Source organism: Erithacus rubecula, assembly GCF_903797595.1.
Source record: "Erithacus rubecula genome assembly, chromosome: 2".
In the NCBI taxonomy this organism is placed as follows: domain Eukaryota; kingdom Metazoa; phylum Chordata; class Aves; order Passeriformes; family Muscicapidae; genus Erithacus; species Erithacus rubecula.
In genome coordinates, this window is record NC_136685.1 from 68,547,063 (window position 1) to 68,564,420 (window position 17,358).

Below are 17,358 nucleotides of genomic sequence, written 5' to 3' on the forward strand. Positions count from 1 at the left end.
ATCAAGCACAACAACCCACACAGGAAAAACAGTAAAAATAAAAATCTCCAGGCTGAAAGTAGATACATAATTTACTTACTTAATGTGGTAAAAATTAGTATATTTCCCTTATTTCCTCTATTCTTAAAATTTTACTTCTATGGCAACAGCTACATAGTACTCTGCACATCAAATCTATTTTCTATAGATATAGTTACAAATCCATGCCTATTATAGCACCTCGTGGACAAATTTTACTGTATTGGGCAGACTGTTGCCCATTTAGTAGTCTTGAAGTAAAATATTATTTTGATACCTTTTACCAGTAGCAAATTGATTAAAAATACAGTTTGCAATCTGTCCGATTTTACCAAAAAACCAAGAAATACATTATTAATTAAATTTTATTAATTATTCCCCCCTTCAAAATACAAGACAAAGTTAAGGGTCCATAAATTTTTTACTCACACTTCTTCTCAAATTTATGGCAGAAGTTACATACATTCATAGTAACCATTATTTATACTTGAAGCAGAGAGAGAAGTCTCAGACCCACTGAAAACGTGTTCATTGTAGTACAAACAAAGGAGTAATTTTTTCATTAATAATAAAGCATATCTATTGGACACTAGCTTAAATGTAACAAAGAAGAGACTGGTCATTCTTCATCATTATCTATAAATTAATTCTTCATATACTTACAGCACTACCTTTAATAATTCATAAGAAAGTGAACATTTACATTATAGCTTAGGGCATTTTCCACCATAGTATTTATCAATGGTACTGGAATTCAAGGCTGAAAATCTTTCACCCTGTGATTAATGAGAATACAAAGTGATTTCAACACCACAAAAGAATATGAAGAAAATAAATATCATTCACCTACTCACAAAGAAAAGGGAAAAAGCTAAAGGCATGATAGAAATGTAAGATTCTGGAAGGACTGCCAGTGTGTTTGCACCTCTGACAAAATAAACTGCAAATGAGGGACAGTCTACTGACTGTTTTCTACTGAAACGTTTTACAGAAATCCAGCACATTTGAATTGCAATTATTGTTTTGAAGCAATAACACATGTCAATGCTTTCATGAAGCCTAACACAACTACATGAATGATGTGATCCTGAAAGGTAATTGCCAGCTAGAAGGTGAGAGACCCCACAGACACACATTTGGAGGAGCAATTCTCAGTCACAGAGAGCCCCTTGTACCTGGACTGAATCAGTCACCACAGAACAACACGGGGGCAGTGGGGAGCACAAACAAACCCCAAAGTAATAACATTTCAAATCAGTAGTAACAATGCAAAGAGAGACATCACTGTCCCCTTCCACAAGTGTTTTCTCTCATGCCCTCCAGACCACAGCACAGCCTTTCTGCAGGGTGATAGCACCTTCCCTTGGCAGCTCTCCCATCTAACAGGTCTCCTGTGAGCACAAAACCACAGAAAAGGAGCTGCCAAAAAGATAACTTGACCTTCTCTGTTGGTCCAGAGATAGATGCTTAGGTAAGAGGAGTGGAAGAGAGTGACTTGTTTCATGACTGACTTCTCCAACAGAAGAGAAGATTTTCTGCTGTCTGGTCACATACCATGCTGGAACTTCAGCTCCAATGAATCCCCTTGAAGTTCACTGAAAGTCAGTAACATCCAGCAGTCTGACTTGAACATGAGATTAAAAAGACAAACAGCATAATGTCCTGGTTTCAGCTGGATAGAGTTAATTTTCTTCTTAGTGCTGTGTTTTGGACTTAGGCAGAGAATAATGTGATAACAGATTGATGTTTATAATTGTTGCTGAGCAGTTCTTAGTCTAAAATCAAGAACATCTCAGTTTCCCATGCTCTGCAAGCAAATATACCAAAAGCTGGGAGGGGCATGGGCAAGACAGCTGATTCAAACCAGATAAAGGGCTATTCCATAACAGAGAACATCATACTCAGCAAATAAACTGGGGGAGTTGGCTGGGAGGGACCAATATCTGCCTGGAAGTGGGCTGTGGGTGGTAAGTGTCACTTGATAGGTATTTTGCATCACTTGCCTGTGTTGGGGCTTTATGCTTCTCTCACTCTCCACTATCATTATTATTGCTGTTATTTTTATCATTACTATTATTATCTTTTATTTTGCTTCAGTTATTAAACTGTTCTTATCTCAACCCACAAGTTTTACTTTCTTTTTTCCAATTCTCTTCCCTCACTGGGAGCAGAGAAAACATCCACATAGTACTTTACTTCTGGCTGGGGACAAACCACAACACAGAGCTGTCTGAAGTCTGAGGGACCATTTCAGAATTGGTTTGGGGGACTCACTAGCATTATTTTTCATATTAGTTAACAGGTGTGCCAGGAAGTACACTGCTTGCACCAATACATGGTGGCAAATTTTATTTTGGGCAGTATAAAGTGAGTGTTGTGGGAATGAAGTTGCATTAATCTCAATACGCTGAGATCCATCAACCCAGGCTGCTGCTGGAATCAGGAATAGGTGAGTGTGGAACCAGCTATGTCATCTGACAAGATGCAGCCCTCTATTGGTCTCCAATTAATCAAAAAACTGAGCCTTCAAGAGAAGGCACAAAGCAGCATTGTTATTTTTGGCTCAAAGACTAGGCAAGTTCTGCAACCATTACCAAACAACAGTTCTCAGAAACAGAAAAAGAAACCAGGAACAGCACTACCTTCCAGTGAAGGACAAATTAAGAGCTGTCTGTGGCACATCTGGGGGAGAACTCGGCATCATACCAAGAACTATGTGTCCATTCATATTTCTGAATGAAATTGCAGATTACAGGAGCAGGAGCATGAAAACAAGGCATCCACATTAACATAAACCACAGATGGATGGCTGAAAACATCCTTCCGTCTGCACTGGCATCTTCCATCCTGATGGCTCTGTCCCCTCTCTGACAAACTCATTCCCAACAGGAATACAGCACAAAACCTGGAAAGCTGGGGTCTCTTTTTGTTACAGCTGGATCCATGCAGCACTTGCCCTAAATGAGCATCAAAGAGCAGTCAAAGAAGCAACAGCCCCAACATTAGGCTTTGTGAAATATGCTATCTAGTATTTGACATAAGGAATAAATCTTACTGTACTGCTGGAAATCATCCCACAATATAATTTCCAAGCAGCTCCCACTTGCTAGAACTTAATGAAATAGAGGTAATGACATTTATAGGACCATGACACATGATCTCTTATTGGTATAGATAATTTTAAACTTTTCAAACTACAAGTTACCTCACTCCAACTTCTGTGTTTGGATCTAATTTGTGTTTCCAAAAACAGAAGGAAAATTAATGACATGCATCTCATGGATAACTACACAATATAATGCACACATTGATAATAAACACAGTATTTCATTCATGCCTGCTTAGCTTCCCATTAAGCCACTTTCTGGCTATTTAGTCCCATGCTAATATGCATTCTCAAGAAGAAAAAAAGTTCTCAAAGAGTTTATGAAAACACTGTAAAATGTATCTCCATAAACCTTTGATTCAAATATAGGAAAGAAATGAAATGGGACTAAAAATTCATTTTAGTTTACATCTTCCCTCCTATTCCCAAATTATTTTCTCGCTAAGGAAACATCAGAAACACCATTTCTTATTATTTCTTCTTGTGTAAAACAGCTCACAGTATGAAAATAAGTTTCAATAATATTTCTACAGTTATGGTCACACTTGCTGAAACATCATGCTATTTGAATTTTCTTACCAGCTTCAAATTATTTAATCTGAAATTAATTTATCCCCTAGAAAAATTTCATGCTAAATAGCAACACAATACTGAAAGAAAGAACAGAGTATCACATACTGTCATGGTCTTCCTATAACTGACTACAAAATTTTACAAGCATGTTAAGAGCCACAGTAAGAAGCAGCTGTTAGAAAAATTACATGCAGGTTTCTAAGCACTGACATTAAAAGGCTTTTTAATAATGAAAAAAAGTACCTATTAGATGCTAAATTATAATAGTTCATAAATGAGAATTTACAAATGTGTACATCAACATTAACAACTCATGACATCAAGAGTACTTTTTATCTGTAATTACCTAAAGCTCCTGACTTAATAACTGGAACAATATAGGATCCTTCTAATTATGTCTGGAGGGAAATTCTGGACTGGCACCTCCAGAGTATTAACTATTAGTTATTTGTCCCAATAGGCCAATCAGATGTGAGTGAGGTGTTGATTTAAAGGTTCTGAATTGCATTTGTTGATAGAAAATCTTGAACATGTAAGTGTGGGCTTCTTTCCTTTTTCCCATTAGAAAGCTCACTGGAATTAAATTGCATTTATTTTATAGCCTTCAATAACCCAAATATTCACAAACTTTCTTTTTTCTTCCAAATTTAAATTTATACTTCTTCCCAGGGTGAAAAAATAGGAAGGAGAGGCATTTATATACATAGTACTGTCTCTTACATCTTTACATATAATTTATCATATAGCCTTAAATTCCATGGTATTACACTGATAAGACTAACAGAACTTATGCTTACATTGCATTTTTCATGGTATTTTCCTCCAAAAGTAATATCAACTATATTCTCCCATTTTTTGGTGCCAATACATCAGTATTTTAAATCAATGCATTTGTATTAGAAAGTAGAGTCCATGTAGCAAATGAATGTTGTCTGAAGCTGTCAAGAAAGCCATTAAAGGCTGAGGTATATATCAGGCTTTCCAAGTCATCACATCATTAAGTCACCACATATAAGCTCTGAAAGCTAATTTTCACTTAATAACTCTATTCTTTAGCTCATCTAATCTAACTTTTGGGATACAGTCACCTTTTTGCTTTGACACTATTCCAAAGTCACTTAACTCTTACTGCTTCCTCAAGAAAAATGCTACTTTAATAAAAAATCATGTGACATTTGTATAGAGAAAAACAGTTCTCAGTATCTATTAGTAGTGTTCTTGAAGAAACTGTCTGAATGAATTATCAAACTGCTACATAAGAAATAGGAGTAACAGACATTTAACCCTGCCTGATGTTTCCAAACTAAATGGAAACCTCTAACTACAACCACTAAACTGATTATTACTGCATATTTACAAACGCACATTGTAATTCTTTCTGAACACCACACTGTTCCAAGACTGTCCTTAAATAAATGCATGTTACTGAACATTCTTCTAACTTGTAACAATTGAGTATACCCAGGCTGTTCATTAACATCGTTGACTGAGAGATCAGGGAATATATATATATATATATATATATATATATATATATATATATATAATGAATCTAGCTTAAATTTTAGCCAGTATTTAGAAGTTAAGACCTGGTTCTTAACCATGCCTTCCTTAACAGGTGTCATTCATTAACTCCTAATACAGGAATACATAGAAACTCAAGTAATTTAGCCTTCTCCGTTGTCGACTAATCACTGGTTTTGCCTTACTAAGTTAAAAAACAACTACACAACTGTCACTATTTTTACCTCTTCCTTCCTCTTTCTTCTTCTGCATTTATAAAATCTTTTCTTCCTGGTTTGCTTCTCTGCTAGCTAGCTGCAACTCACTCTATATATTGGCTTTTCTGATTTTATTCACCTCATGCTCTAAAGCTATTTCGTGTGTTTTCAGGGTTTTTTTTTTTTTTTTTTTTTTTTGCTTCCAGGTCTTCAGAGAAATAATTTTCTTTTTACTCTTGTATCTACTGTGTCCTCTATGTGCATAACTGCATTTTACATAAACAAGTGCCAGCACATTGACAAAATGCATCTCTACCTTACAATAAGGTAAAGAAATTACATTATCCATTTTGTTCTCGGTTTTTAACCACATCATGCAGAATTTTGCCTTAGCAACAAATTAGAATTGTACCATTCACAGTCATTAAAATTCTCTGAAGTAAGAGTAAAAAAAGAAACGGTGCTTATATCAGTACAAAGAAATTGAACTGATAGTTCTTAAAAAGCATAGAAAGGCAGTCAAACAATTGTAAAAACAGTTTATAGAAAGAGCAGCATTAAATTGCCTTTGGAATTCACTCCTGAAACAAGCAACCTCTTTTAAGAGCTAGCAAGTATAAAATGCTGTTATGAATGTTTTGGAAATGATCCTCAAGCTGTCATTCACTCTCTCCAAGTGTCAGACTGAGATACAGCTTTTCTGGCCAACTGCTTCCTACATGTAGTTGCACGTCCAGTTTATGGGCTGTTTTGTTCCCAAGCCATAGAACCCCTTTTCTGATAGTGAGAAAATTACCTACATTTAAACAGTCTAAGGGTAGAGAAGGACGATTGCCTGGTTTGCCTCTTAGACATGGAGAGAGAAATAAAAAGGATTTCCATTTTTAAAAGGTGTTATGAGAAGTAAGGAAATCGAGCATGCTCAATACAAGATCTGGGCTTTAATTTCCTTTGGGACTTTGCTTAAGCCTGACGTTATCCACATTTGGCAAACAAAACGTGACACTGCACAAGGTTTCATTTTAAAATAATTTGTGTTTGCAACAGAGATGCTTGCATATAATTGAAAAGATAAATCATATATGGAGAGCTACATCTCATCTGGATATAAGGTATCAAAAACCCTTTAGCCTTTCTTTACTTGGTGTAACGCTGGAAAATTCCTTGCACTCTATTCCACATTTCCTTCTACTCAGCTTCCTCTCCAAGACACCTACTGAAGAATTTCCCAACCCTTTGCTGAATTAGAAAACCCACTCCTCCAACCTAAAAGGAAGGACTGTGATTTGCCTTTTTGAACAGTGCAGTAATCCCAAGCAAGTGGCATGTATCACACTCTGTAATCACATTTCAGTGTTTTATTGGTTGTAAATAGCATGCACGAGTGCTCCAAGGATGAAAGTGCTCTTTTGCTGCCAACATTAGTTGTTTAATGATCTGAATAGCAGAAGCTGCCAATTATTGTATTCCATTTTAAAGTGTCATTTAAAGCCAGACTTGTAATTATGATACCTTAGCCATACATTTTCAACTTAGCTAGACAGCTCTAAGAATGTAACTTGAGCAGTCCTGGAACAGCTACTATGGAAAAATACCACGTGTTTTGCATGTTAATGGTCCACCACACAGCACCAGCTTTGCCAGGAGCTCCAAAATGTGGAGAGGGACCTGAAGTACCTTACACAAGGCATGGCATAGCCCTGTTCTGACAGGCTGGCCACAACTTTTAGGGATCTACACAAGCACATGAACAACTTTTCCTAACAAGTCTGTCACAAAGAGGTCAATAACTGCTCTAAGACACTCCTTAACACTGTAATCCTTCTTAAAACTTACCTGAAACAGCCAGCACTTTGGCTTCGAGTAGAGCTGGTAGTTGAGTCTCAATATCACTCACTTTCCTCCTCAAAGTACTGCAGAGTTTCTGACTCGTGCAAACCTAAATTGAGGCAGACAGCCATGATATAGAATTCATTCATGTAAAAGTATAAGGCAGTTGAAATGGGGCTTCAAATGTTCTTGGTTAACAGACATGACATAACATCCTGCAGCAAGGTAAAAAAGCTTAATAAAAAGTGATGTCTTTACAGAAACACCAAACATTGAATCAAAATTTCCAGGCAGTGCTGCACATTCTATTATTAAAACAGGAAATGGTATTAGCATTAGCTACCTGCATGAGAGAGGACATGTTCACTACTACATACTGAGGCTGCACAAAGAAGAAAGGCCATCTCACAAATTCTGCACAATTTCAGTATTAGTTATCATGCTTGAAGTGGAGCATAAGTAACCCAGTATTTGGAGACTAAAATTCTATAACATACAATGTGCACTGATTTTTATACAAAATCTACCATGCTCTGCATTTTAACTGAAAAAAGGCAAAGCAGCCTTATTTTTTGCACAGACAACAAATAAGGCTATACCAGCTTGATAATGTACTTTGTTTCACAATCAGATTATGAGGGTTCAGGTTTCTGAATTCCCCTTGCTCTCTTTGTTATCTTTTAACTAGAGGTCCTTCAGCAATAAATATGGTTTGGTATTGAAAACATGGAGAGAAAAAATAGAGAAAAAAAAACTATAAAGGAAACCCAGCTGTTTCTGTACTTTACATTTCAGTGTACATTGCCACCTCAGAAAGAGCTTATGCAGCATGCAAAATTTATACAAATCCTACATATTCAAAAATTGCATCATTGCATCATTTGGGAAGAAAAGCAAAATGAACAAACAAAAACCCTTCACTGAACTGAAGCAAATCTCTTGCTCCAGAGGCAGGTGCCAAACTCTTTCTTAAAATAGTAGCTGACACTTAAGAAAACACTGCATTCATTGCAACCAAAACTAAAGCAATAGTCAAGATAGGTCAGATCAGATCAGAAATGTCATGTAAAAGAAAATCTCCAGAGAGAAATTTCCCTGCCTTCCTTCACTTTTATTTTTCCTTCCTCAAATACAAGTGCTATGCTTATTAGCAGAGACACAGTTTTCACATCACTTTTTAAAGAGCAAAACTTTGTGGTTCTAATGTTTTATCTTTTGTACAATTAAATGATGATAATTCATATATAACACTAGCTTTAAATCCTTTTAAATTAATAACACCCTCTTCCTTTACTGAGATTATCTGGGGTTTTTTGAGTCAACAGAACTATCCTCTAAGCAGAAACTGTTACTTGTAAAGAGTCATCCTATTAATTTAAAAACACACATGGATTCTGCCCTACTATAAATTTAAATTCACAGATATTTCAATTTGTTTCAGTACCCCCTTCTAGGTGACTCACCAGCTAATTCAGTTAAAATGTTTTTAAAACCCCAAACCTGTCAGAGGTGAACAAATGTGCCTAAAAAACCCAAAGGCCATTTCTGTCTCCCATCTCCAAAATAAATCTGAAAGTTTTTAATGACTTCTTTCTGAGCAGTACACTCTCTTTAGGGGCATTGAATGGCTCAGTGAATTGCAATTAGATGGGAAATCTTTCAGTTCCAGGAAAACTCCATGAATATATCCCATGCTGGTAGTAAGTTAAAGTCATTATCACTAGACAGCTGTTTGGCAATTATGCAAAATAAGCTGGGATGTTTAATCAGTTTCTAGTGAGCACTGTCCACTTTGTAAGCCCCCCTGTCAGAACAAAGCTTGCTGGCACTCTTTATTAATGGACCAAAGTCAGGGACCAGAGGCAGAAAGGCAGTCCCTCCAACTCAGAGATGATTCTTCTGGAACAGGAGATAAGTAGGTTGCTGGGCCACTGCTTGTATCTATGTCACATGCATTCTGCAGATAAATGAACAACATTAATCTTCAGACCTATCATATGGCATAGTTCAACAAAACTAAATGAGCAAACGGGAAAGACAAAGTAATATCCCCTAAAATAATGGCACTGCTTCCACATTACATCAGGCCTACTCTACAAGCTCCAATTCTTTTCATTTTTTATAATTATTGTATCTTCACAACAGATACCATTATTCATTACAGTAGCTTACTCAGCCACAAAGGAAAGGTAATTTCTTAGCTAACAAAGATGATGAACATCCACAGAGCCAGTGTCCTGGGCTTCCAGTGACCACTGGAATCCTTCTGTAACCAGCCTGACTGCAGGGGCCTGTGGCCCCAGCAAAGCCCTTTTCCTGCTCTCAGGGACCAGACTGTTGTGACCCACAGACCAGCTCCAAGTCTAAAAAATCTCCTTCAGTTTCAGGAAAGTGTTTTTGCAGCCAAGTATTACTGTATTTATTTTAAATCCTCTTCAGTGTTTTTTGAGGATTTTTTGAAGCAGACTTGGTTTTCGGGGGTTTTTTTGGTTTTCTTTTTTTTTTTTTTTTGGAAGGCTCTTGTTTAGGAATATACCTTACAAATCTGCATTTAGACTGAAATATTACTCAAAACAGCAGTCTATCTGAAACCAGTAGGAAGCTGGTTAGCAAAGATGTGGAATGAAGATGAAAAACAGCAAAATATCAAAGGCAAGTTTGCCCATTGTCATCCTCTTCCATCTTCCCAGCAAATGATGTTAATCTAAAGCAGGAAAAACAGGGACAAGGACAGCAAGTAAAGCACTGAAATTCGCTCTCCAATCACTTCAAGAGAAAATAAGTTTTGAGTAACCTTCATGTTTCTTTAAAACAGCACCTTGGAAAAGATAAAGAAATTCTGCTAACACTGCCTAAAGGAAGCAATAGTCTACCTGGTCTCTCACACAGCTCAGTCCTGCCATTACTGAAAGCAGATATTAATTTCTGAAGGAAGGTGGTGAATAAGGGACAGCACTTTCTTCATTAGCAGGCAGAAGTTAGCTTTTACAGCCACAGCTGAAAACAAAGAGATGAAGCAGAATAGGCCATAGAAATGCCAGTGGCACAGGGGAAAAGGAAAGACCTTTGACAAAGGAATGTTTTCCCTATACAATAAAAAGGTTTAAAAGACCAGCTCTATTTATTTTGAGTTGAAAATAATAGGATGAGATTATATGAATAAGCTAAATAGGAAATTATTTGGAGGAGTCTTGCTACATGCTTTCTATTTATCTTCTCTAAAAATTCCATCACATAGGAATGAAATAAAATTTAATTGTACTTTATCTATTGAAAATTAAAAAAAAAAAAAAAAAAAAAGAGCTGTCAAATTCTACTTCAGACTTCTGTACTGTTACCAATGTTTCAGCTGTTATTGAAAAAGCCTCTAGATACTATGGTGATAAAATAAAACCTCATGAGACATTTTCTGGGGAAAAGGCAAATTTCGTACCTTCTGTTTTAGCTTGCAAATAGCTTGAAACAACACTTGAAACATCACTTTGAGCTACTGAACATCTCATTCATTTTAGTAGATGAGCTGTAGGTCAGTTACAATAATTTCCTTGATACTTTATTCATAGTCATTTAAAAAATACAGGGGGAATCATTATTCATGTCTATATTAATTTTCCCAAGAAGTGGACATTACCAAGTAATAGAGAAAATTAGTTCAAAATAAAGTGAAAGAGAAGAAAGAAGAGGTAATGTGATGCATTCTTCAAACTATCATTTTAACAGTGCACAGTGATAGTGTTGGTTAAGAGGATTAGGAAGAACACAATATGAAGGATAAAATTTTTACTGGTTTAGGTGAGTGCTATTAGAGAAAACACAAAAAAAAAGATCATTTCAGAGTATACATTCAGTATTAATAAAAACCCAGAATTATTTTTCACTTCCTGTTTCCATAGAACTATGTGAATTGGCTAGAGTAAATGGATTTTTTTTTCTAGAGCATTCATGGAGTAACTGGGTCATTCTGAAATAAAACTTCAGTGTTCTACTTCTTGAAAGGAGCCCATGAAGTAAGAAAGATAAAGTATTAACATTTCTAGTTAGAAACAAAAATTATGTTACACCACTTTCCATTGTATTTTTAAAGAGTATGAAAATGAGATTGATGGCTAGATTATTAGTTAAATGGTGGAGGCGGGGGAAGGTACTTCATTTATGCTCTTCCTTTCACACCAACAAAAGTTAGAGGGCAAAGTAAGAGATTCTATATCAAGAGCCAAAACATTCATGACTTCATGAAGTTGAGGAGTCTGCTCCTGAATAGAGACCTGATCAAAAGGATTGATCACTAGTAAAAAAAACTGAAAGAGAAGAGATTACTCCATCTCCTTCCAGAAGTATTTTAATTCCTGTGGCTGGTTCAAACAAAGCTGGGGAGGGCTTTTCATGTTTAAAAATATTTGTGTGCAAAATCTTCTTAGAAGGAACACCACAAAACCAACTTCCTAAAACAAAGGCAATATATTAAGACACATGCTATGATCTGCTTCTGTAAATATCCTGATGAATTGAAAATATGTACTTACTTTGGCAGTAGTTTCTTTAATGGATGTGCTGAACAATTGTTCTTTCTCCTGAAGGCTAGAAGGAATTAAAATAAAATAAATAAATACATGAAATAAATTAACCTCTGCTCAACATGGCCTGCTACACAAGATACATTTTCATATGGAAATAAAGTGTTAAGCTGACTCATACAAACACAACAGAGTCAATATCAAGACAAAACTACACTTAGTTTCAGAGATGCTAGTGACTAACCAACATCACCTTTACAGTACTTTATTAATGAGTGTACAGATTTTAGTTACCATTTGAAACACAATTATGATTATTTGTGTAATCATAATACCTAAAGTAAACTTAGAAGTTCCCAGCAATGTCTAGGACTGGTCCTTTGCTAGACTATCTTCCAAAAACCTAACAGAAAGGCATTTCTGACACAAAAAACTGGAAGTTTACTATCCTATTACAACCCAGTTTTCAACACTATCAGAAAAAGCCCAACTATAGTAACTTGTTCTCACAGTAATTTTATGTGAAACACCAGTACTCAGTTTCTATTGATCCATAAAAACTTACTAAATATTTGTACCAAATTGATGGAACAGTGGGCTGAAATTGAGGCATCACCCATGCTTATATGAATAAAATGCAAGGTTTTCTCCCACATATTACAAGCATGTGGGCTTCCTAATTTTATATTACCAAATCAAACATTAACTCGTGCCTTTGGTTCTTGTAAATAAACCCATCATTTACATTTTTAACATGAAGTTCAAAAATCCAAGTCAAATCAAACACTGGGAGTTAGGAGAGAGGTTATTTTTGCAACTTTAATACTCCCATCTCTCTTAGGAGGTACACAATTTTTATACAGTGTTCAATTACTTTATCACACGCTATTTTCTTTTCTGTCAAACACCTCAGGTCTGTGTACGTGACAGTCAGCACTCCCCATTAGCAGCATCTCAATTTTTCCTCACACCTGTGTTATAAAAACACTACTTCTTTCATGACCTCCTGATACTATTTTTCCCAAATAAGAACCAACAATATATTTCTGAGCTTTTCTCACTGGATTTATTTCAGTGATTCCCTTGCATGACAAGGCAGAGTTGTATTCATTTTACAGGTGGAAGAAACAGAAGCCACTTATTCAGAAAGCACACCATGACCAAGCGCCTGCTCTGACATGCACACAGCTCCTGCTGCCTATGGATTTCTCTTTTCTATGCGTTTCTGTTTTATTCTGAGAGCCTGCCCTTATTTTCCAAGCACAGCACATACTGAGCCCTATTTCAAGGGCCAGCATTTTCATGAGCATGAGTCCCAAAGCATGTGAAGTTGGAGTTGCACTCAGCTACTGATCACCTACAGAATGACTGGTTGGACCATCTTATCAACTGCACACAGGAGTGAAACAGCCTCAGAGGCAGAATTCAGAATACCATTTAATCACATTAATGAGGCATCCATTTGCATTGCTGTCCCCAAAACCCTGCTTCAAGGAGCGCACACCTTTTCTATCTACAGCCCAGCCTGTCACCTCATTACCACCCCAGTGCCTGGGCAATGAAACAAACAGAAATGCAGCTGCCACCTATGCAAAAGTGTTTAATGACATTTCTCACAGTCTCAAATTTCTCCCTTTTCTACAGCAATACATGTGCAAAACACAAAGTATTGCTGGTGTAATGATGCCATTATCAGCTCCCTGCTTGCCTCTGGGCATGCCAGAGGGAATGAACTATTTAGCCACTTCTTTTCTTATGCTTTGGAGCTCCCAGTGACTTTCAGCATCTCCCACAACTGGCATCTGAGCTGGTCAGGTTATGTAAAAAAAAGACAGGCTTTGTGTACAGATGTCAAGGGGCAGCAGCAAGGCTGCAGTGTGTAATTGAATGAATACTGGGTGACTGACCCAATTGTACTGAAAGTGCCTCATAAAATTCAACTCTAAAGATCCAGGCCATAATAAAATGTGAAGTGCAGTTATAGCCAGAAGAACAGTATACAGATGGCAACTCTAACAAATATCTTCCATGTGCTCTTCATCTTACCTGTTTATTTTCCTCACAGAAATCTCCCCCAACAGGTTCATACATTTCACTGCTCTGCAGCACCCACATAGCTAATAGGAAGAGATCAATTTTTAACCTCTTTTGAGACAATGCATCCAAAACAGTACTGCAAACTAGGACTGAGTTGTCAACCTGCATTGCTAACAAGGATGCACAATCCATGCAGACTTTCAGGACCAGATGCCAAGTCAGAAAAAACATACTCTTTATGCCTGGATTTCTTTTTTATGAGTCTCTAACAAGTCACTGAAAAATAAATAAGGAACCAAACGCTGTCACTTCAATGACAACAGAACTAGAGTTTTAAGATCATTTTATGGAACTATAGCTTTAATGGAATTTTATATTAATCTGACTTTTATCAATAGAGGATACCATTAGTAAGCAATTAATTTGACCCAAACTAGTGATAGCTGGATTAACCAGAGACTGAAATCTAAAGATCCTTTTGTCACAGATACAGCATTCACACAGACTCTTATAAGTGTATTTGTTTTATTTATGGTAAGAATTTCACAGCAGTATTCTGTTTCAAATCCTTGTTAGCCTTCAGAATGATACCAGAGGAATCCTTACCCCTTGCAGAGATTAACCCACCACACAGTGCACACACAGCAATCAAAACCATGTACAAACCAGCCATTGTTACCAACTGCAAACTGCTTTTAACTACATTTATTCCCAGGTTGTTTTCTTCTACCACAAAACACTGTCACAGAGAAGCCCCTTCACAAGCTTTCCAATTAACTGACAAGGAAATGACCCACAAGAGTAACCAGGCAGTCAATACTGATTCACTCTACCAACATGATCTGTTACATGTGACTTGAACCAGAAACAGCATTTTCTTTTACAACCACCCTGGAGCATCACATTTCATTTTAAGAGGGGTATTCTGTCTGCTTAAAAGCTGCTTTAGGTATTACTCAAGGGTAAATGGCTTTAGAAAGAGCTCTTTGGAATAACACTAAAATCTTGCCTGGGAAGGCATCCATAGTTTTGACTTGTTGCTATTCTTCTCTGACAGAACAGCTAATCAAGAATTTGACAGCTTCTCCTCACAGTCTTAGCAATCCATTATGGGGACCATTTAGAACTTACTTCTCAAATTCAATGTAAGCTAACTCCATCACAGAGAAAGCAAAGCTCTTGACACAGTTGATGAAAGGACTAGAGTAATATAGAAATTCAATTAACACAAATTTAGCTGACTAAATACGAAGGAAAAGAAAGGTTTTTAACACTTGCAGAACCCACAACAATCTACACATCATGTACAGTATCTTCATTCATGCAGGTGGCCACACAGGCCTTTTATTTAAATATTTATATTTAAATGACATGCCATGGACTTACAGACATTGGGATTCATTAGGAAGAAAAAAGAAAAGGGATGTACATGTGCTACATCCTGGAGTGTATCGTTGTGTACAGGCTAGACTAGAACAGGAAAACAGGAGGTGAGAAATGATGCAATTTCTGGATGACACATGAAGCAATACTTGGACAAACCATGGACTTTGGCTGGAGAGCTGTAGGAGAGTGTGGGAATGCTGCATGTTCAAGAACTGAAGTTGATAATACCTATTCTTTAAACTTACTTTTCAAGAATCTTCTGAGAAGTTTTAATTTGCATGCAGGAATTACAGATACTGTGGAAGTGGCTTTGTTCAAAGGAAGGCTAACTAGTACAATACTGGGAAGAATGGCTTTCTCCTAAAGGAAGGCATGTTTCTGAATGATTTTCCTTCCACTATGCTAGTATACTTCCTTTGCATACAAGCTATTATGTATTTATGTTTTGATTCCTAAGAAAAAATTCAAAGAATGCAAATGGGCAAAAGGAAATTCATGCTGTTCTCCACACCCAGTATATATAAATATACACACTGCTTAAACAGAAACAGCTCCATATTAGTAATAAAATTTTTATACAGCAACAAAAGGTATAGTTTCTGTATCCACACAACAGAACATACCACACACACAGAGTACCAGTATAAAACAAATCCTGTAATAAAAATTCATATTTTTCATAGAGAAACTGAACTGCCATCTTTGATCTCTGCCTGAAGACACTGAAAGACAACTAAAAAATCCTTCGGAAGCAAATCTTCTCCTTTACATCACCAAAAAAATTATTATATGTCATTACACTCCTAATCTTCACACCACAATACAGTGCTTAAGCAAGAAAGCATTTTAATTTCTTTAAAACTAAGCAGAAATCAGAACAATTTAAAATTACCCATATTTGAATTTCTAATTCAAGGATAACAGCCTAGAAGCCCACGCTCAGATTGTATGCAGAAAGCACGATGGGCTGAACCCTCAATTCATATAAATATATATTCCCTCCAAGATAAAACCAGCAAATTTAAACAGTTTACAATTCGAATTGGGCCCAGAGTAATGAGACTGCCTGCAAAGAAAAACCTCATTCTCATGATCACAACCTGCAGAGAGCATGGCTTTTACATCTTTATGTCTTCTAACATTATTCTTCCTCCAATTCTGGAGTCACAAGAAGCTATACTCTATTAGACAAAAATACACAAACCAAGCCTACACCTGTAATCTTGCTTGTAGCAGGAAACAGAGGCTGACCTTCAAAAAATACTTTTGTCCAGTCCCTTGGAAAAAAAAAAAAAAAAGAAGTGATACTTGGGGAACATTTGGTGTAAATGTCTGCTACAGATCAAGGCAATAATCCACCAAAACTTCAGTGTATGGACTTGACTGTGCCTTTAGGGAAGAAATCCACCATATAAAATCAAATCAATAACTTCCTTGTATTTTTATAGTTCCCTCAAAAGCTATATCTCAGAAAGTTTTGAAAACAAATCAGAAGAAAAGAGCTTTGAACAAAACTGTATCTAACAAGAGGCATCTTTAAGCTAGACATGTACAACTAGGACTAAAGAAAAATAAGAAAGAGATTAAATACTCCTTACCAAATATTTATTGAGGAAAACTAACAGATCACTATTTACAGATACCATGGGCAGATTTTTTATCAGGACAAGACCTACAGGGCATTGCTGTACTGTGTACTCCTACATTTCTGCTCAATTAAGGACATTCAGAGCTAGAATGCATTGAATTTACAACAGTAAACCACCACTTTTGGTTTGCTTTTGCAACTCTCTACCACACAGTTTGGTTCTATCTAATCAATAAAGATATGAGATATTTCATTCTATGTGATGGTTTCATAAGCATGTCTGGGCTACACATCTGAGTATCACCACACCAAAAAAGCAATTTTTCAGCCAAGCACATAAGTTCCTTTACACCTTTGTGCAACGATCCATAGGACTTAATGATATTTTCACAGTAACATATCTTTGTAATGGGAAGTAGAATCACCCTTTAAACCTAAGTCAGGGTTTTCAAAATAAACTGTTTTTTTTCTTCAACAATGCAGCTCATGGAAAACTTCTATAGAGAGCTAGTTAAAAAAAATTATAAAAATACAAAATTTCTGCTCAGCTGATGTGATGAAAATCCAATTTCTCTATCTAAACCT

General features: G+C 36.3%; 1 protein-coding gene across 5 annotated transcripts in view; it reads right to left on the reverse strand.

Annotated features, from left to right (window-relative positions):
* The window catches only part of DISC1 (DISC1 scaffold protein), a 184,977-nt gene that overhangs the window by 97,552 nt on the left and 70,067 nt on the right, over positions 1-17,358 (reverse strand). For all 5 annotated transcript variants that reach the window (XR_013777150.1, XM_079330312.1, XM_079330314.1 and 2 more), the window contains exons 7-8: positions 11,772-11,826; positions 7,255-7,357 (exon numbers count right to left, since the gene is read on the reverse strand). Coding sequence is in view for 4 of the 5 variants with exons in the window: in XM_079330312.1 (XP_079186438.1) it covers positions 7,255-7,357; positions 11,772-11,826 (158 nt within the window). In the remaining variant the exon portion in view is untranslated. The remainder of the gene's footprint in view (positions 1-7,254; positions 7,358-11,771; positions 11,827-17,358) is intronic.